The sequence below is a fragment of the Macaca fascicularis genome, chromosome 18 (assembly GCF_037993035.2).
Source record: "Macaca fascicularis isolate 582-1 chromosome 18, T2T-MFA8v1.1".
NCBI classification, from domain to species: domain Eukaryota; kingdom Metazoa; phylum Chordata; class Mammalia; order Primates; family Cercopithecidae; genus Macaca; species Macaca fascicularis.
In genome coordinates, this window is record NC_088392.1 from 53,709,719 (window position 1) to 53,731,701 (window position 21,983).

The 21,983-nt window shown below is 41.2% G+C and overlaps 1 protein-coding gene across 12 annotated transcripts in view; it reads right to left on the reverse strand.

Moving 5' to 3' along the window:
- Positions 1 to 2,923: 2,923 nt before the first annotated feature.
- Positions 2,924 to 21,983, reverse strand: part of ELP2 (elongator acetyltransferase complex subunit 2) — a 44,577-nt gene continuing 25,517 nt past the window's right edge. For 2 of the 12 annotated variants that reach the window (XM_074022585.1, XM_005586861.5), the window contains 8 exons: positions 21,361 to 21,456; positions 21,164 to 21,221; positions 20,173 to 20,245; positions 16,522 to 16,714; positions 13,605 to 13,726; positions 10,678 to 10,823; positions 9,720 to 9,833; positions 2,924 to 6,343 (listed from right to left, as the gene is read on the reverse strand). In XM_074022585.1, the coding sequence (XP_073878686.1) occupies positions 6,187 to 6,343; positions 9,720 to 9,833; positions 10,678 to 10,823; positions 13,605 to 13,726; positions 16,522 to 16,714; positions 20,173 to 20,245; positions 21,164 to 21,221; positions 21,361 to 21,456 (959 nt within the window). In that variant the 3' untranslated portion in view covers positions 2,924 to 6,186. Of the gene's footprint in view, positions 6,344 to 9,719; positions 9,834 to 10,677; positions 10,824 to 13,296; positions 13,431 to 13,604; positions 13,727 to 16,521; positions 16,715 to 20,172; positions 20,246 to 21,163; positions 21,222 to 21,360; positions 21,590 to 21,983 lie in introns of all 12 variants that reach the window. The other 10 variants (XR_012427168.1, XR_012427167.1, XR_012427170.1 and 7 more) reach the window with 10 other exon arrangements.

Here is a 21,983-nt window from a genome sequence, read left to right on the forward strand (position 1 = left end):
AAATGTTTTTAAAGTCAGGGGCAGGCCTTTCTTCATGCCTTCCTCCTCTTTACTGGCTGGAATGCAAAGATCATGGCAGGCAGCCAAGCAGCCATCCTGGAAGGTGAAAGCCTCATACTGAGGACGTCAGACAGCGAAATAAGAGCCTGGGTCCTTGATCCTGTAGACATCTCCCTGCCCATCCTGGTCTGTCTGCCTTGACTCCTTTCATATGAGAGAAATAAACTTTTAACTTGTGTAAACCAGAAAGAAAATTTTACAATGTTTTTCACACACAGTTGAAAGGCAGCCAGACTCATACACTAATCTTATCTCCACTTTTAGAAATGAGGGGAACAGCTTGTCCACAGTGATAGCCAGTGTGAGCTGGGTTTCTGTTGCTCGACTCATTGAGGTTCCAACCCTTACCTAGACTTCCCTATGAAATATCTAGAACTTGGTCAGGAGAAAAGATGTAGGGGAAAATGTCAGCAAAAGCCAAAGACTAAGGGTAGCAGGGGCAGAAGTGAGAGTCTGGAGTGAAAGGTGACATAATTTGCCTATTCCACTGAGCAGGAAGAGGCTCCCTTTGCATGCCTCTGTTGGCGGGCAGTTTGGGGACAGTCAGCAGGCACCTGGCTGCAGGGGAGCCCCCGCAAGAGCAGTCTTTGTGGAGCTGTGCCTTCCACCCCAGGAGGAGCTTCTCGGACAAAGCATGGCCTCTCTCCTTCACTCTGGTGTTTCACTTGGTTCTGGGTCCCAGATACTTTTTTTTTTGAGATGGAGTCTCACTCTGTTGCCCAGGCTGGAGTGCAGTGGCTCAATCTTGGCCCACTGCAACCTCCTCCTCCTCCTGGGTTCAAGTGGTTCTCCTGCCTCAGCCTCTGGAACATCTGGGATTATAGGTGCCCACCACCACACCTGGCTTTTTTTTTTTTTTTGTATTTTTAGTAGAGATGGGGTTTCACCATGTTGGCCAAGCTGGTCTCGAACTCCTGACCTGAAGTGATCTACCTGCCTCAGCCTCTCAAATTGCTGGAATTACAGGTGTGAGCCACCACGCCCAGCCCAGGTGCCAGATCTCTGAGTCCACCAGAGTGTGGGGCTCAGAGTCCCCTATCCACCAACCACATGCAGCCATCCCACATTCTGTCTCTCTTCTGGCCTCAGCCTCATTGTCCTTGGAGTGCCAGTCTCTTATTTAAGCGTGGCAGAGCCTTACTACTGGACCATCCACTACATGCTAGGAGGGGAAGAATTCCTCACAATGTAACACTTCTTGTATTTAACTTATGGATATGCTCATTCTTTTTTCCATTTAACAATTCTTTTTTTTTTTTTTGGAGACAGCCTCGCTCTTTCACCCAGCTGGAGTGCAGTGGCGCGATCTCGGCTCACTGCAAGCTCCGCCTCACAGGTTCACGCCATTCTCCTGCCTCAGCCTCCCCAGTAGCTGGGACTATAGGTGCCCTCCACCATGCCCAGCTAATTTTTTTGTATTTTTAGTAGAGACAGGTTTTCACCGTGTTAGCCAGGATGGTCTCGATCTCCTGACCCCGTTATCCCCCCGCCTCGGACTCCCAAAGTACTGGGATTACAGGCGTGAGCCACCGTGCCCTGCCTTTTCATTTAACAATTCTTACAAGGAAATTTTAAATATATTAAAAAATTAGGCCGGGCACGGTGGCTCAAGCCTGTAATCCCAGCACTTTGGGAGGCCGAGACGGGTGGATCACGAGGTCAGGAGATCGAGACCATCCTGGCTAACACGGTGAAACCCCGTCTCTACTAAGAAATACAAAAAACTAGCCGGGCGAGGTGGCGGGCGCCTGTAGTCCCAGCTACTTGGGAGGCTGAGGCCGGAGAATGGCGTGAACCCGGGAGGCGGAGCTTGCAGTGAGCTGAGATCCGGCCACTGCACTCCAGCCTGGGCTACAGAGTGAGACTCCGTCTCAAAAAAAAAAAAAAAAAAATTAGAATAGTATGACCACCCCACCACTGCCCAGCTTCACTAATAATCCACACATCTAAAACCCACCTAATCCTTGCCACACACACAATCATTATGAAACAACCTAAGACATAAATTCATTTCATCCATAAATACTGCACGTATGATTCAAAAGAACTTTTTTTTTTTTTTTTTTTTAAAGAAACCAAGGCTGAGGTGGGAGGACTGCTTGAGCCCGGGAGTTCAAGACCAGCTTAGGCAACACTTCAAAACCCAGTCTCTAGAGACAAAAAAAAAACAATCATAACCACAGCCCCACTGTCATATATTTAAATGTTGTTTCCTTAAAATCATCAAATATCCAGGCAGAGTTCAAATTTGCTTTGTCCCTTAAGTGTATTTTTACAAGACTGATTGGCTAGTGCAGATCAGGATGCAAACAAGGTTCATACATTGCACTGGATTCACGTCTCAAGTATCTTTCAATCTCCAGGCTTCCTTTCCCTTTTCCTCTTGTAATGTATTTGTTGAAGAATCTGGGTCCCTCTGTAGTCACTCCTCTCCCCATTCTCAGCCCCTGGTAACCACATACCTGTTTTCTGGCCCTATCATTTTGTAGGGTCCACTTTGTACTGATGTACTTCTGACTAGGTATGTTTATGTTCAAGCATCAGAGCCAAGGCCCAAACCTCTGCCCTGGCCCTCCTTCTGCTGTGGCCCAACTTACCTGAGCTGGGCTCTCTGCCTCCCTGCCTGTTAATCCTAGAAGTGGGCTCCGAGGAAGGAGAAGGAGGAGGGAGGGAGTTGGGGAGAGCAGCTTGTTACATGGACATCAGGGCTGTTCCCACTAGCAGCAACAGCTTTGTGTTAGCTTGGCTCCAATTTGAATGAAATATTCCAAGGCCATTTTCCCCAACATGTTGTTACCAAAAAAAACCAAACCTCCCAGCATGCAGAAAAATTGAAAGACTTGTACAATGAACACCCCTTAAGGAGTTTCTACCATTAACATTTTATTTAAAGGCTTTGGGACTCTGAAGTTTAATGTTTGTGAAATGTTATGAGCCAGACCCTCCACATTGAAATTTCTCAATGTAAATTAATTTGTTAAATGCTCTTAGAATTCCTACAATAAAGACACCTATCTAACTTTAGTTAGCCCTGTGTTTCCCGAATATATCTTACTTTGGAGCACTTTTTTTTTTGGTACCAATTTACATCCTGGAAAATGTTGTTTACCATGCTTTAAAAAACACTGTGGTAAAATAAAGATAATATTTACCATCGTAACTATTTTAGAGTGTACAGTTCAGTCGATATACAGTATTCACATAACTGTGCAATCAATCCCCAGAACTTTTTGTCTTGCAAAACTGAAACACTATACCCATTAAACAACTCCTCATTTCCTCCTCCCCCAGAGCTTGGAAACTACCATTCTACTTTGTTTCTATGCATTTGACTGCTCTAGATACTTCATATAAATGGAAGCATACAGTATTTGTCTTTTGGTGACTAGCTTACTTCACTTAGCATCATGTCCTCAAGATTCATCCATGTTGCAGCATGTGTCAGCATATCTTCCTTTTAGAGGTTGAATAATATTCCATTGTATGAATACATATTTTGTTGATCATTCACCCACTGATGGACACGTATTGCTTCCATCTCTTAGCTACTGTGAATAATGGTACTGTGAGTATGGGCATACAAAACTACCACTAATATTTTACAGTGCTGGCTTCATATCTATCCATGTGTCCGTCACTCCACCCATCTTATTTTTTATTTATTTCTTAAGTTACAGACCACAGTAACTTCCCTTAAACATGTCAGTATACACATCAATGACCAGCATTCATTGTTTTTTTCCAAGTCATTTTGAACTGCTGTAGCAATGGGTAATATAGCCTCAAACGCACACACACAAACACATGCGTCACTACAGAAAACTTTTCCTGGCAGACAGGAAAGGGTGCGTTGTTGATGATGTCATTTTAATTAACATAAAACCACCATCACCATTTAGGAATAGCCTGGGTAACAAGGGCTGCGTCATAGACTGCCACTTTTGCCATCCTGCTCAGAGCAGGGCCATGCCTAACCCATATCTGAGGATTGTTTCAGATATTATGAATTGCTTCAATATTATGAATTACTACAATTCAAAATAATTGCTTCAGATATTATGAATTACAATACGGTTCAAAGGTGCTTTAGCAGATGAAGACATAAGTGTGTAAACACATATGAATTACAATGCAGACTGCCCAGATGTGTAGCAAGTCCTCTGAATGTTTACTAAACTGTAAGGTGATTGCTAAGGAAGATGCCTGAGGACCATTTGGGAAAACTGACAACTTGGAAACTCAGTCACTCTAGGCGAGGCCTACTTTCAGATAACCTGGAGGGTTCTGTGCTGGGAGGGGAGCTAAAGGACTAAGTTAGGCCTCTGAATCTGCTCTGGAAGCCTGCATGCACTTGGGTCAGAATAAGCCCGTGTGTCAATGTGAGTAAAGATTCCTCAGCTGATAGCAGGGAAATGGGCATGGCATTTTGGTCTCTGAGGTTCAAAGCTCAGATGCTCACTGCCTTGGTACACACACGCACATACCCCCCATCCCCCAGCTGAGGGCACAAGAGTATACAGATGCAATAGTCTAAAGTACATTGTTCAAATATGGATGGCCATGAGCCACATGTGGCTATGCAGCACTTAAATGTGGCTAGTCTGAACTGAGAGAGGCCCTATAAAATACTTCAGTACAGGTTTTAATATTGATTACAGGTTGACATAATAATATTTTGGATATACCGTATTAAAGGAAATGGGTCATTAAATTTCACCTGTTTCATTATGTGGCTACTTGAAAATTTTAAAATTACATATGTAGCTCACACTATAAAACACAGATTAGAAATACTCTATAGCACTGACCTAGAAACATCCATTTAGGTAAAACATTGTAACCCCTTTGGAAGCAAAATATGTTAAATAATGGCGTAAACTCCCACCAAGAAAATCCTCACCTTCCTCCTTTCAACACATTTATTATATACAGCCTTCACTGCATTGTCAATCTGTCAGATGGCTCTATGTTCCAACAGGGTCAGAATAGTCCTCTGCTCACACCAGCCGTGTTCACAGTACTTCCCATGTCTTCCCCGTTAACCTCTCTCCACCCAACACCCAGGCTCCCAACTCTCCTGGCTGCCTCCAGCCCACAGCTGGCACAACTGACAGGCTGTTTCCAGCACCCTTTTCTTCTTTCTGCATCCTCCCTGGAGGACATACATCCCTCATCTTGTGACTTTAGCTATCACATAAATTCAGATGTTTCGGAACTCTATTTTTTACCTTCTACATCTATCAGTTTAAATGTCAGAATATTTTACTTTCGGTAAAGCCCTAAAAAGATGAATCTATGTACTTCTAAAGAACAAAAGAAATGATTGGCTGCAGCTCAAACCTACAACTGCTTGCCAAACTCTACAATGTCTGGCATATGCTAAAAAGAAGGGGATCAAGACAGAGCACACTTGGCGTGGTATGCTTATCTACAGAAAATGTTAAAATAAAAATTAAGTAATCTAGGTTTCCTATCTTGTTTTTCCTATGTCTACTCTCTGAAGAGGGCAATAAATAAGGAAATGTCCCAAAGAGGGACAAATGAAGTCCCAAAATAACACAAAATTGGGCAAATCCAGTCATGAAGAAAGAACAGAGGTTCTTAAATTGGGACACACAGAGGCAGGTCTGTGGGTCTAGGAATCTCTGAACGTATGTGCAAAGTTCTGGGTGTGTGTACATATGTTATATAACAAAGTGAAGGGTCCATAGCTTTCATCGCATTTCAAAGGGTCTAGCACTCAAATAAGGACTACCGCTATGTAACTTAAAAAATGAAACTCAGGTCGGGCGCAGTGGCTCATGCCTGTAATCCCAGCACTTTGGGAGGCCAAGGTGAGCAGATCACCTGAGATCAGGAGTTTGAGACCAGCCTGGTCAATGGTGAAACCCAGTCTCTACTAAAAATACAAAAATTAGCCAGGCATGGTGGCGTGTGCCTCTAGTCCCAGCTACTCAGGAGGCTGAGGAACCTGGGAGGTGGAGGTTGCAACAAAGCAAGACTCCATCTCAAAAAAAAAAAAAAAAAAAAAAAGAAACTCAGTTCTATTATGAAGGCAAAGATGATCTATTTACCTGATATTATTTTAAGATACCAGTGACTGCAAGCATGTAGTTATTAAGTCCATTACAGTGCACATTTATTGACTCTGTGTATCTTCACAGTGTGATCTTCACCACAGCTTGCAAAATGCAACCACTCAGCATCTTCTGCTTCCTTGTGTTCAGTTTTTCCACTGCAGTTCTTCCAGCATAATTTTCTGATAGCAAGTGTATGACTTTGGCTAAAACAAAGATAGAGAAGTCATGAAATGTTTTTCCAATTAATGGTGTAAACATGAATGGAAGTTACAACCTGAAAATTGAAATGTACAGGTTTTAAAATACCATCGTTAACATTTTAGCCATTTTATTTTAACCTGGAAAATATTTTACTATATTTACATAAAACTGCAAGACTAAATTTTAATCTTACTCACTGGCAATAACATCACCAAAAGGAGCAAGAAACAGACAATGAATCTCTGTCAAATGTTGTTTAAAAAATACAAAAAATAAAAATTTTTTAAATAAATGTTGTTTTAATGATCAATGGAATTTCATGAAATGGATATTCCAGTTAGTCTTTTAGATAACATTACTAAATGTATTTATAACGATTTCAACTTTACTATATATTCTAGATTATTTTATTTTTTTGACATCCCTGTGAGGGGGATGGAATTGCATTTTTAATACTGGGTAAAGAAAGACAATGAAAGATTTAATGTACTGCCCAATGAAGGAGTCTTGGTCTCCAGTGTGACCTCTAACTGCGTGACCTTGGGCAAGACCATCATATTAATGCTCCCTACCCCCTACACCCCCAGCCCTTTAAAAAGGCAGACCCAGAATATTACCAAGGTATGTTAGTAACAAATCTCTACGAAAATACAACTTCTTCTATAAATTTAACCTCCAAATTAGCTTCCCAAACCAGAAACGACTAAAGTGAAAAACCTAAGTAGGTTTTAGGGCAGTAAACACTGAAAACAATACCAGAACACTCACATTACACTCTCATTTGCTGACAGTCCCTGTCACCAGATGCATTCTCATGATTAAAAGGGAAGAATGAAGTCATGAAACCCATTTTAAAAAATCAGTCCTCCTGAACCTATGCAACAAGATGACTGCGAGCCCTTACAAATAGTCACTCTGGGAGGTTATAACAGTGCTGCTGTGCCTCAACTGTTTTCTGAAATTACTCTAGAGAAAATGCCTCCATATTATGCAGACTATGATTTGAGTACTCTCAATGATAGCTCATATTCCTCTGAGGATGAATCTGACTGTTGAAAGCACCTGGAAGTAAGCTTTATAATAAATATAAATGGCAAGCTTAATAGATATGAATGGCAAGCTTTAAAAAGAGGAAACGATTGAAATAACACCATAAAAGGCATTATAATTTGTTTTCTTGCATCACTAGTAAGCTAGTTCTGAACACAATTCCTACAGAGAAGTTCCAAGAATATTTTAAGTGATAGCAACATAAGTGGAATCTCAATTATTATGGATTAAAGTTCTCTCATTTCATTAAAAGAATGATTTGAAGTAGTGAAATTATTGAAATAAACATATGTGGTATAATTCTTTCCAAGGGAGTTACTTTGAGGAACAGTACTCGTTTGGCTATGTAAAGCTTTGAGATAGTGGGTTTCTTTTTTCTTTTTGGTAATGTCCTTTAAATCCAGCATATTAACATGTCACATTTAAGAAGATAGGGAGCTTGGCAAACCAACCTAAAGGGTAGTGTTTGCTTATATTACCTTTGTAAATCTATTACTAGCAAAAGCTTTCATTTGAACAGTATTTGGAATTTGGTAACTGAAATATTAGCAATCCAAATAATATGTTAAGTCATGCATTAGTTCCATCTTGCAAATCCTAAGTCACCATAATGACCAAAGGAAAAAACAACCCCTTCAGACAAAAAACTCAAATTCTATACATGTTCCCTTCCTGCACTTTCTAAGTGGCTTCCCGCCAGTGTCCCACATGGGGGCCATTGAAGAGGTCTTCATACCAGGTTAGAGGTGAAGGGAGCACTGTGGGCAGGCAAAGTGGAAGGAAGGGGTGCCTTTCAAATGCCTGAAGCATAGAATTTCAACAGATTTCTTCCCTCTTCAGCAAGCCAACAGCACAAACTAGTTCAACTGCTAAACCCAGCCCAGAGAGGCAGGAGGGAAGCCATGGGGGCATGGCAATATCTCATTTTAATAAATATAATTATAATGAGCACTAACATGTTTGGTTGACATGACAAGATCTGCTGGATGAAATATCTTATAAAAGACATTGCTCATAAATCTCTCTCCATTAAGCACTCACCCTCATCATATTGTCATTTGAAACTGCTATTTGAAATTGTATTTTCAACAGTACAGATATATGAAGGTTGAAAAAGCCTAAGAAAATATGACACAGAATGATACGAGGAGCTTTCTGAACGTTTATATTTTTTTAGGGGGGACAGGGTCTCACTCACCCAGGCTGGAGTGCAATGGTGTGATTATGGTTTGCTGCAGCCTCAACCTCCTGGGCTCAAGTGATCCTCCCACTTCACCCTCCCAAGTAGCTGGGACCCACAGTCATGCGCCATCACATCTGGCTAATTTCTTTTATTTCTGGTAGAGACCGGGGGTCTCACTATGTTGCTCAGGCTGGTCTCAAACTCCTGGGCTCAAGCAATCCTCCCATCTTGGCGTCCTAAAGTGCTAGGATTACAGGCATAAGCCAACACACCCAGCCACATTTAGACATTTTTAAAGAATAAAATCTGGGCTGGGTACAGTGGCCCATGCCTGTAACGCTAGTACTTTGGGAGGCCAAGACAGGAGGATTGCTTGAGCCCAGGAGATGCAGACCAGCCTGGTCAACACAATGAAACCCCATCTCTACTAAAAATACAAAAAAAAAATTAGCCGGATGTGGTGGTGCGTGTCTATAGTCCCAGCTATCTTGGAAGCTGAGGTAGGAAGACTGATTGAGCTCGGGAGGTGGAGGTTGCAGTGAGCTGGGATCTTGCCACTGCACTCCAGCCTAGGTGACAGAGTGAGACCCTGTCTCTCACACACACACACAAAAAGAATAAAACCTGTAAAAGGGTAGATTAAAAGTGATCCCTGCTGTCTAGGTGGGTGGGATGGGGAGGAGGCTGTAAACAGTAGGTGCTCTATGCTAGCTCAGGTGGCAAATGCATGAGGCCCAGGGCATAAGCCTTGCTATGCCTGAAAGCTCCACTGCAGGATCTGAGGTGAAGGGTTCAATCATAAGGATACGACTACCAAAGTGCAATCCAGAATACGTTTAAAAATCACAAACATTTTGAATCAAATTAAGAATCTGTAGTCAAATTCCAAAACACACCATTATGAAAATCACTTTCATCTCAAATGGTTGTTTATAAAAACAATATTATGCATGCAAGCAATTTGGTCAAGCAAACTTTTAAAAATCAAGTGCAATATATCAATTTCAGATTACCACAAAACAAAGTGGTAGACACCATGAATAAAGATACATGTCCCTCTCCATGAAAATGTGGCATCAAATTTGCCACGAAAGACCCCACAATTTCTAGTTAATCTGATGGAAACAAAAATAGGAAAGAAATACCTTTGACTTGTTTCTACACAGTGGGTCCAGTCATTTATTTCTGGAACTTGATCAGTCTTTTTCCAGGTGTATAAGCAAATCTTTCCACACTCCAATCCCACTGCAACCACATATCTGTTTTTAAGGGAGGGGGACAAAAGTGACTAACTTAGCATGAAATTCTGTTATCGCCGTCATTGCTCTAAAGTAGTTCTTCACAGTGTCCCAACTGTCCCTGCCTTACAAAAGACTCTGCAGGCATCAGCCCAGGACATGCTGCACTGCTCTGCTGTGTCCTCAAGGAGCCTCCACTTTACAGGGGCTGCACACAGATTTATCTGTATCCTCTGCTGGCAAAGCCCATGAGCCAGTGTTTCCCCAGCTGGCTACAGGGACCCTTGTTCCGCTGAAGACGCTTGTTACAGAAAAAGTACCACAGTCCTAGATTTGGTGAAGTAAGACTCTTTGAGCCATATTCCTAACCTGTATTTTACATTCTGAATCATTAGGTTCTATCAATTCAAAAATTATTATGAGAAACATAACCATTTTGGAAAAGACAGTAACTGAGGCCAGGCGCAGTGGCACATGCCTGTAATCCCAGCACTTTGGGAGGCCGAGGCAGGTGGATCACTTGAGGTCAGGAGATCAAGACCTGCCCGGCCAACATGGTGAAACCTCATCTCTACTAAAAATGCAAAAAAATCAGCCAGGTGTGGTGGCGCATGCCTGTAATCCCACCTACTTGGGAGGCTGAGGCAGGAGAATCACTTAAACTCAGGAGGCGGAGGTTGCAGTGAGCAGAGATCATGCCACTGCACTCCAGCCTGGGTGACAGAGTGAGACTCCATCTCAAAAAAAAAAAAAAAAAAAGACAGTAACTCAGAGGCCAGGAGAATTCACAAATGAAATGACATGAGGGTTACGTATTAAGAAACCAAGTGGTCCCCTTAAAACTAAGCCCCACACAGAGACTGACCGTTGAGAAGGGTGGAGCGCTGGGTGGAGCGCTGGGCAGACGCTGACAGCTGTCACAGCCCCACCCACATCCAGGACTGAGGAGCAGGGGCCAATGTTATGCTCAATACAGTCATCAGTGGAGTCGCACTCACCCCAGACAACCACCTAATACAGACAGATCACACACTGTAAAGCCTTCTCTCTGCAAGGTTTCTAGCAATGTACTACAGTTTCATTGGCAAAGACACAACAAAGTATTTGCTCCGGTATTTTTTTAAATGCATCATTTACATTTGTGTATGATGTGCCAGGACTTGAGAACATTTCAAGCATCACAAAGAAGGCACAGTACAGCAGACATGCATCTGTGAGAGCTCACTTTGGTCCAAAGACAAAACGTTCCTGCCCAGAGACCAGACAGAGGTGTCTAACATGCCTTCTACACGCACAAATTGGTTACGATCCAGTGGAGTCCCATCAGTAGGCTCATGCACTTCCCCAAGAAGCTACTACAAAATGTTTAAGAATTAATCAGCTTTTGGGCCAGGCGCAGTGGCTCACGCCTGTAATCCCAGCACTTTGGGAGGCCAAGGCAGGTGTATCACCTGAGGTCAGGAGTTTGAGACCAGCCTGGCCAACATAGTGAAACCCTGTCTCTACTAAAAATATAAAAATTAGCTGGGCGTGGTGGTGGGTGCCTGTAATCCCAGCTACTAGGGAGGCTGAGGCAAGAGAATTGCTTGAACGTAGGAGGTGGAGGTTGCAGTGAGCCAAGATCGTACCATTGCACTCCAGCCTGGGCAACAAGAGTGAAACTCTGTCTCAAAAAAAAAAAAAAGAACTAATCAGCTTTCTAGCTCTTTCTCTACACTGTCCATTGCTCAGGGAATCTACTCAGCTATAAGGAAAACCTGACCTACATGATACCCCTCAAGAAATGAGGCTTCCCTGGAAGCTCATACCTCAAGGATGTGTGAATGGTCACAAAGCAATGGAGAGTGGGCTGGGTGTGGTGGCTTACACCTATAATCCTAGCAGATTGGGAGGTAGAGACGGGTAGACAGCTTGAAGACAGGCCAACATGGTGAAACCCCGTTTCTACTAAAAATACAAAAAATTAGCTGGGGATGGTGGTGGGTATCTGTTATCTCAGCTACTCAGGAGGCTGAGGCAGGAGAATTGCTTGAACCTGGGAGGCAGGGGTTGCAGTGAGCCAAGATGGCACCACTGCACTCCAGCCTAGGCAACAAGAGCGAAACTCCATATCAAAAGGAGAAAAGTGAAGTGGACAACAGTAGCAAAATGCAGAACCAAAGCAAGATTCTGAGCAGAAGGCTTTGTCCAAGCAAGCAGAAGTACATTTCAGAGAATGTCCAGCAAATGCTGCTTGTCTGCTGGAGCCCTGACCTACCCCTGAGAGTAGCAGATGGACCATGTTCTATAGGCACATGATATGGTTTGGCTGTGTCCCCACCCAAATCTCATCTTGAATTGTAGCTCCCATAATCCCCATAGGTTGTGGGAAGGACCCAGTAGGAGGTAATCAGATCATGGAGGCGGTTACCTCCATGCTCTCCTCAAGATAGTGAGTTCTCACGAGATCTGATGGTTTCATAAAAAGAGGCTTTCCCCTTTTGCTCAGCACTTCTTTCTCCTGCCACCATGTGAAGAAGGATGTGTTTGCCTCACCTTCTGCCATGAATGAAAGTTTCCTGCGGCCTCCCCAGCCTTGAGGAACTATGAGTCAATTAAACCTCTTTCCTTTATAAATTACCCAGTCTCAGGCAGTTCTTTAGAGCAGTGTGAAAACAGACTAACACAGCATGACTGTGGGGGACAGAAGCAGTCCTTCTTCCTCAGCTTTGAGCACAGCACAGGCACACCAATGCCAAGAAAGAATAGGCAAATGAACAGAAGGGAGGGTCTGAGACATAAAGTCTGCCAAAGAGGCTGACATGTAGGTGTTTAGCTTGAGTGACACCCTGCCTGTGCTAGCCCTCCACTTCAGTGATCTGTACCGTGTCTGTGACTAAAGAGGGCAGGGAGAGGAACGGCGACACTAAACTGCTTCACCACCTCTAGTCCGTAGGAACAAAAGGGTATTTTAAAGAGTATGAAAACAAAGGAAAGACTAGAGGCAAGGTGGACATTTCTCAGAGAACAAAGGTGAAGGTCATGTTGGAGAACATACTCAGAGGCCGGATGTGGTGGCTCATGCCTGTAATTCCAACACTTTGGGAGGCCAAAGTGGGAGGACTGCTTGAGCCCAGGAGTTCAGGACCAGCCTGGTAACATGGCAAGACCCCATCTCTACACAATTAAAACATTGGCTGGGCGTGGTGGTGAGTACCTGTAGTCCCACCTACTTGGGAGGCCAAGGCTGAGGTGGGAGTATTGCTTGGGCCCAGGAGATCCAGGCTGCAGTGAGCTGTGACTGTACCACTGCACCCGAGACCCTGTCTCCAAAAAAAAAAAAAAATTCCTAGCTACTTTGTTTTGACTTTTTTTAAAGCTTGGGTCAGTCATACTCCACCCACTTCTAGCACCAAATGAAAAGGTAACAACCATTCATTATAGAAAAATGTTAAATTCATAAAAGTATGAAAACTAGAAAATAGTTTTTCCCTTATTCCCCTACCTCCCTTGCTGCCCTCCTGGTTTCTTGGTCTTGATTAATTTCATTTATTACTCTTCTTCCACTGGGACCATTTGATGAAGGTCATATGTCTGAAAGGTCTTCTCTTCATATTTTTGACATTTCAGAGAAATTTACTTATAGGATTTAACAAGAAAAGTCTTTTTTTATATATACATATATGAAAAACAGAAAGGAATACATAGCTGATTTTGAAAAGCTGAAAGGCAGGATTATGCATTTTTTATTCAAACATACCTATACAAATATTATTTTACATTTGAAAAAATATTAAGTTTTTAAATAATTACCTTTTTGTCTCGACTCCCAGTGAAGAAATACTTGCTATCAGGACTCCAATCACAAGACCAAATAATTCTACTGTGCACAGAAGTAATTTTGTTGGTGAAGGCAAAAAGACTAAAAACTGGCTCTGAAAGAAATATGGATACACTATTCACAAAGCAGAGAAAGCTGGGTTTTTACCTATTAGGAAGTGATGTTTAAGTGCCATATACACCATATGACTTAATATTCAATTTATATGCACTGACTTTTGAAACAGACTGAAGCCAGACAACCGTTCACCAGAAGGCTGTGGACATAGTTATTTTTCTAGTAGGGAATGCTTTTGTACTGACTGGTCACTCTCTAGTGACTGATGACAAACATCTTCCAAACATTCAACTGAAGTTCAACTCACACCTATAGAAGAAGCCTGAAGCTATTTAGCCGTACTCAAAGTAGGCAGATTTGCATATTAGGCTATAGAAAAAAGATTAATGCACCACTTAATGTTTAAAAAAGAAATCTTAAGAAAATATTTTCCTTTTAAGATTTAAGTGTAAGGCAACTTCTAGCCCTTATACAGACTAAACCTAACACACATAACTGTTGGCCAGGAACAGTGGCTCATGCCTGTAATCCCTGCACTTTTGGGAGGCAGAAGCGGGTGGATCACCTGAGGTTAGGAGTTCAAGACTAGCCTGGCCAACATGATGAAACCCCATCTCTACTAAAAATACAAAAAGTTAGCCAGGTGTGGTAGCGGGTGCCTTTAATCCCAGCTACTCAGGAGGCTGAAGCAGGAGAATCGCTTGAACCCAGGAGGTGGAGGCTGCAGTGAGCTAAGATCACACCACTATACTCCAGCCTGGGGAACAAGAGGGAAACTCCGTCAAAAAAAAAAAAAAAAAAAAAAAAAAACCCGGCCGGGCGCGGTGGCTCACGCCTGTAATCCCAGCACTTTGGGAGGCCGAGGCGGGCGGATCACAAGGTCAGGAGATTCAGACCACGGTGAAACCTCGTCTCTACTAAAAATACAAAGAAAATTAGCCGGGCCCGGTGGCGAGCGCCTGTAGTGCCAGCTACTCAGGAGGCTGAGGCAGGGGAAAGGCGTGATCCCGGGAGGCGGAGCTTGCAGTAAGCCGAGATCGCGCCACTGCACTCCAGCCTGGGGGACAGAGCGAGACTCTGTCTCAAAAAAAAAAAAAAAAAAAAAAAACCCTAAAAAACAAAAACCACATAACTGTTTATGAGGAGGGAATAAGACTGTATTATTACTCCATAATTCATAAAGATACAACAAATTAATAAATACATTATTAATACAATTTTTTTTTTTGCAGGGAGAACGAAGTCTCACTCTAATGCCCAGGCTGGAGTGCAGTGGTAGGATCTCCACTCACTGCAACCTCCGTCTCCCGGGTTCATGCAATCCTCCTGTCTCAGCCTCCTGAGTAGCAGGGATTACAGGCATGCACCACCACACCTGGCTAATTTTTACATTTTTTAGTAGATGGGATTTCACCATATTGGCCAGGCTGGTCTCAAACTCCTGACTTCAAATGATCCACCTGCCTCAGCCTCCCAAAGTGGTGGGATTACAGGTGTGAGCCACCACACCCAACCAACTTTAATTAATTTTTTTTTTTTTTTTTTTTTTTGAGATGGAGTCTTGCTCTGTCGCAGAGGCTGGAGTGCAATGGTGCCATCTTGGCTCATCTTAGTACCATCTTGGCAACCTCTGCCTGGAGTGCAATGGTGCCATCTTGGCTCATCTTAGTACCATCTTGGCAACCTCTGCCTCCCAGGTTGAAACTATTCTCCTGCCTCAGCCTCCCAAGTAGCTGGGATTACAAGCATGCACCACCACGCCCAGTCAATTTTTGTATTTTTAGTAGAGACGGGGTTTCACCATGTTGGCCAGGGTGGTCTTCAACTCCTGACCTCAGGTGATCCACCCACCTTGGCCTCCCAAAGTGCTGGGATCACATGCATGAGCCCTGTGCCTGGACAACTTTAGCTTTTTAAACAGCAAATGCTGCATGTTAGGAAAAGATTAGTGATGCAAAAGAAAACAGTCTGTTCTAGAACATATTGCTGAGTATACTTTACAGTCCCTGGGTATTCTCTAAAACACAAGAAACAAAGAGACTAGAAATATCACAAAACCAAACTGTATGTGAGTCTTATCAATGGAAAAATTAAAAACAGGATTAAACAACTTAAATATACTTTAAACACTCTCTAGAACTTATCCACCAAAAGAAACTGGGGGAATAGGAATAGGCCACTGCCCCAACTACACAAAGGTTTTTAGTCCTTTTTTTTTTTTTCAGTTTATGCCAGGTTCAGAGTAGAATGTGGGTAGGTGGGCTAACACCTTGCTCAGGGGTCATGTTATCCAGACGGATGCCTAGTATGCCCTTCTCAATGAAGGAGGTGACTGGAGAGGGTAGGAAAAAGCTAAGGATAATGGTTTCCTCTATATTTCATAATTTAAAAGAGTACTATATTAATAAAATCGTTCAGAGAGAAGAAACCACTCAACCATGAGTTTTCTTAGTTGTATCTTCATTACTCCTGTCCCATAAAATCCTAGCTCAGGATATGTCATCCATTAGGTTTTGTGGTAGCATTCTATCACCATTTGCAAAACCTAACTTCCTACATACAAACGTTTATGTTTCTTGAACTGAGATATCTGAATACATGCCATCTTGACTATATAATCACAAGTAGGTCAACCCAAACAAAGATCATCTCCATTTAAATCCTACGAGGAAGGTCAAGTCTTCCTCAGTTATCCAAGAACTTTGAAAGGCTTCAAAGACATGAGGCTCTACCCTTTACTCTGTTATCTTTGTCTTAACTAAAGCTGCTTAATGTAGATAAAATGGACATAACTGTTTCACTAGTAACTTTCCCAATCAGAAGCTGTTTTACCGAACTCAGGTGAGATTGTATCCTGCTTTTTCCACAATGACCAGGTTCGATCTCTGGAAACAGCCAGTAAGAACTTGTCGTTGGGTGAGAAGGCCATCTGCGTGACTGTCAAACTGTGGAAAACTAAATTCTGCACCTGTTTCCAAGACGTAGTGTTCCAAAGAATGATAGCTGCATGCTCTTTCTTAGCTGCCTGTAGGACAGAGATGAAACAATAAAGCTAGTAAGTAAAAATAAACTGAAGAGAAACCATTTTAAAAACAACACATTGTTTCTATGAGTATATTTTATTTATCTGTTTGAATTTAAAAAAAAATTCCTAGGAGATAACGTACTACAACCATTTCTAATCTCTAGGAAGAATTACAGATGACTGGGATTAGAAAAAACGAATCATCAGGGACTAATACTATCATGCTTGCTTTTTTTTTTTTTCCTTTTCACTGTAGCTCTCAGACCTTAAAAAATTATTCCATGATCAAAACTGTGACATGGAGGGGGAAAAAATGAAATGAAAAACTGTGATATGGAGGGGAAAAAAAAATGAAAATTATTCCAAAATAAATGGTTTACTTTTAAAAAGATCAATCCTGAGAGAAATTAAAGACCTGAAGGAATGACAGATATATTGCATTCATATGTCAAAACACTCAATATTGTTAAAATTCTCCCCAAATTAATCTAGAGAATCAATGCAATCTCCATTAAAATTCCTGCAGGTATTTTTGTAGAAACTCTTAAGCTGATTCTAAAATGCAAAATAAAGGATCTACTATAGCCAAAATAACTCTATACTTCCTAATTTCAAGATGTATTATTAAAACACTATAGTTACTAAGAGAGTATGGTACTGGCATCATATCAAAAAAGATCAATAGAACCCAATAAAGTCTAGGGAACAGACCCACATATATGAACAAGTGACTTTAGACAAAGGGACAAAACACAGTGATGAAGGGATAGTCTTTTTAAAAAATGATGCTGAAACTGGTATCTACAATAAAAGAAAATCAACTTTAATCTATATTCCATGACAAATACATGAATTAATTTGAAAGTATCATAGGTCTAAAGGCAAAACTTAAAAATCCATAAAACTCCTTGAACAAAACACAACAGAAAAATCCTTGTGACCTTGAGTTAAAGATTAGATATAAGAAGGACACAACCTAAATTAAAAAAAAAAATCGATAAAACTGGACTTCACCAAAACATAAAACATCTGCCATTTGAAAGACACTGTTAGGAGAATGACAAGCCACTGGGAAAAAATATCTACATAAGCACATCCGATAAAGTTGTATCCAGGGTATATAAGAAACTGTTCAGTGTCCATCAATGGATAATTGGTTTTTTAAAATGTGGTGCATATACACACACACACACACACCCCCCATGAATTACTACTCAGCCATAAAAAACAATGAAATCATTTCTTCTGCAGCAAAATGGATGGAACTAGAAGCCATTCTCCTAAGTGGTGAAATGACTCAGAAGCAGAAAGCCAAAAACCAGACATCCTTGCTTACAAGTAGGAGCTAAGCAATGGGTACACATGGACATACAGCATGGAATAATAGTAGACACTGGAGAATCAAAAAGGTGGGAGGGGTTGAGGAATGAAATACTCAAGGTACAATGTATACTATTCAAGTGATGGGTATGCTAAAATCCAGAGTTCAACAAGACACAATATATCCATGTAACACAGTTGCACTTGTACTCCTAAATCTATAAAAAAAATTTTAAAAACTTTTCAAAACTCAGTAAGAAAACAATCTAATAAATAAATGGGCAAAAGATTTGAATAGTTTCACCATATTTTCACATGGATAAAAAATTAGCACATGAAAAGATGCTTAATATCATTAGAGAAATACAAATCACAGCCATAATGAGCTGTTACACACTTACTAGAATGGTTAAAGTTAAAAAGACTGATATTAAGTGCTGGTGAGGGTGCAGAGCAACTGGAAATCTAATACACTGCTGCAAAAATGTGTAACCACTGGGGAACACAGCATGTCAATGTCTTAAAATTTTAAATATATACCTACCATACCATCCAACAATTCCATTCACAGTTATGTACTCAAGAGAATGAAAGCATATATCCATGCAAAGACTTGTACATAAATTTTCATAACTGTACCATCGCTAAAAGCCCAAAACTGGAAAACAACCCAAATGTCCATTAATAAGTGAATGGATCAGCAAATGGTGGTACATCTGTACAAGGTAAAACTACTCAGCATTAAGAAGGCATGAACTACTGACGCACGCAAAAACATGGATAAATCTCAAACGATTATGATGAAAGAAGCAAAACCAAAAAAGTACATACTTACATGATCCTATTTATATACAATTTTAGAAAATGCAAACTACTCTATCACGACAAAAAGCAGACTAATGGTTTCCTAGGGATGGAGGCAGGAGGGGAAAGGGAAACGTAGAAAAGAGGAATTGCCAAAGAGCATAGAAAATGTTGGGGGTTGATGGATATATGCAGTATCTTGACTGTAATGATGATTTATACAGGGATAAATATGTCAAAACTTATCAAATTGCTTACATTAAACATACAATTTATAGTATGTTAATAACCCTAAATACAGCTGTTTTAAAAAATGTTTAGAGGATGTACATCTTGTGAGTCAACTTGAAAAGGGGAAAAAAAAATCAATTACAGGATTCACAGTGCCCTAAGTTAGAAACAAATTATCCACTCAGTAGAAGCCCAGACAGTTGAACTACGAAACTCCATTTTCCCCAAAGGCTCCTATAAGAGAAGGAAGTCCTCTCAGTACCATTTCAAAGAATAAACAAGTAGGGTAGTGGTGGGTGTAGGGGAAGCACAGCAGTATTTCTTATGATGCCTCTCAATGCAGATCAGCAGCATAAATCCACAGTAAAAGCAGGGACACGAGCCCATGCAGGTGGGCAGCTCTTACCATCATATTTAAAACAAGTAAATAAATTTCAGAAAATTTAAGAGGAATGTGTGGGTTTCAGACCCTTCAGATAATCCTCCATAACTGCTATATCCATAGGATATGGATAAATACTGAATGATGAATTCAAGATCATCCTTCTAAGTAAATGCAAAAGTCATCTGCCTTAGGTCAGTGCCAAGAGTGTCCTCAAAAAAAGTCTGATGGACTTCACTCCAGATTTCCTCTTCTCATTTCCCTGTGTCTCTAGGACTCCAATTATTTAAAATTTATCACATTTTAGCATCATTTTGAGATATCCTTGTTTTACATACAGAGTCTGACTCTGTCACCCAGGCTGGAGTGCAATGGCGCAATCTCGACTCACTGCAACTTCCGCCTCTGGAGTTCAAGTGATTCTCATGTCTCAGCCTCCTGAGTAGCTGGGATTCCAGTTGTCATTTTGAGATATTTGATTAAATCACTTCTAGTAGGGGGGCACAGATAAGCTCAAAATGTGCAGCTGAAACAGCCTTAAAATGAAACCATAAGCTTTTGAAGAGACACAAGGGTAAGAGAAATTGAGAAAGTAAGATTAAAAAAACCAAGGATTAATGGCCTTTCACGTAGAGTTCTGCCTAAATCATTACCAAACTTGCAGGAGCCTGACGACCCAAATAACCTGTGACCAAGCAGAATCAAAAGTAAAATTGCCTACCTTACAAGCTGAGGCAAGCAGAGTCTTTGAACTATTACAAGTAACACAAAATATTTCATAACCATGCCCATATCTAAAATTTAAAAAGAAAGATATATACTATTAGCAAATAAATCTATTCTCATGCCACACAATTTTTGAAAGTAAAAAGAGTAACATCAATCTCTTTAGCTAACATACAGTTCTTTTGAGGAACATTATATGTTAGTCCAGGCAAACATTTGAGAGAAAGACAGGGAGATGGGAGAAAAATGCCAGTTTCCTATAAGTAATATAACTTATTCAAACAATTAACATACAAGTTTGCACCTCCTACTTTCAACCAGCCAGTATCTAAACAATAAACCATGGAAAGGTTTTCATCAGGAACCATCAAAGACAAAAAAACCATGACTAACAACAAAACTTAAGTCTTTTTTTTTTTTTTTTCAAGGCAAAGTCTCATTCTGTCACCCAGGCTGGGGTGCAGTGGTGCAATCATGGCTCACTGCAGCCTCAAATTCCGGGGCAGAAGCAATCCTCCAGCCGCAGCCTCTTGAGTAGCTTGGGACTACAGGCGTGCATCATCACACCTGGCTGATTTTTAAAAATTTTTCATAGAGATGGGGTCTCGCTACATTGTCAAGGCTGGTCTCAAACTCCCGGCCTCAAGTGATCCTCCTGCTATGGCCTCCCAAAGTGCTGGGATTACAAGTGTGAGCCACTGTACCCAGCCAAGTCTTTTTAACAAAGAAAAAATATATAATGTTATGCTTCTCTACTTTAAGAATAAGATGAATAAACAAAACTAATGAACACAATAAATAGTAATACAGAAATAAACGTGAGGTTTAATTCTCATTCCTTATGAAGAGCCACTAAGAGATATATAGAGGTGGAGGAAAATGATAGGTAGAAGGAAGAAAAAGGAGAAATCAAATTGTGGGGTGGGAAGGAAAAATCACAAGTTATGACAGAATCAGACCAAAGAGCTAAATACAGTTTAACTTACAGTTTTTGAACTTCAGGCCACAAAGTATTCTGCAGAAGATGATCCTCAGTGGGAGGCTCTAGAATAAATTGAACCTATTTTTTTCTACGTTCATCCAAATACAAAAGTGAATTCTATAGCACTTATTTAGGTCAGCAGCAATAGATAACATACTGTGTGTTCTAGTGATTTATTAAATTGTCTTTGTCACTTCTTACCAGTAAGTATGGAGGGCTGAAAGGCCACCTGCTGATACTCAAAACCAGTACTAGTTAACAGCTCCTCTTCATCAGAAGGCTGAGAAGCTATATCTCCTAGTTTGAAGAAACACATCAAGAATATGGTCACTATTTTTATATCTCCTTTGCTCGTCTCAATATTAAGGCCACCAGATAGAAAGCAGCGGTAATTCAAAGTGGTGTAATTCACAGCTGTGTCCATGTGATTCTAAAAGCAAGAGTATTTCCATTACTCCAGTATTTTCCAAACATGCTCCTGGCGGCATTAATCAACTCCATAAAGGTTCTTTCCATTTTCTTTGATCTATCAGTTTCCAAACTTTTAAAACTACATAACCAATTCTTCAGGTTACCCACATTCTCATCGGTAGTTCTAACACCAAAAAACATGCTTTGTGGCAGGGCGTGGTGGCTCACACCTGTAATACCAGCAGTTTGGGAGGCCAAGGCAGGTGGATCACCTGAGGTCAGGAGTTCCAGACCAGTCTGGCCAATACGATGAAACCCTGTCTCTACTAAAAACACAAACAATTAGCTGGGTGTGGTGGCGCATGCCTGTAGTCCCAGCTACTTGGGAGGCTGAGGCAGGAGAATTGCTTGAA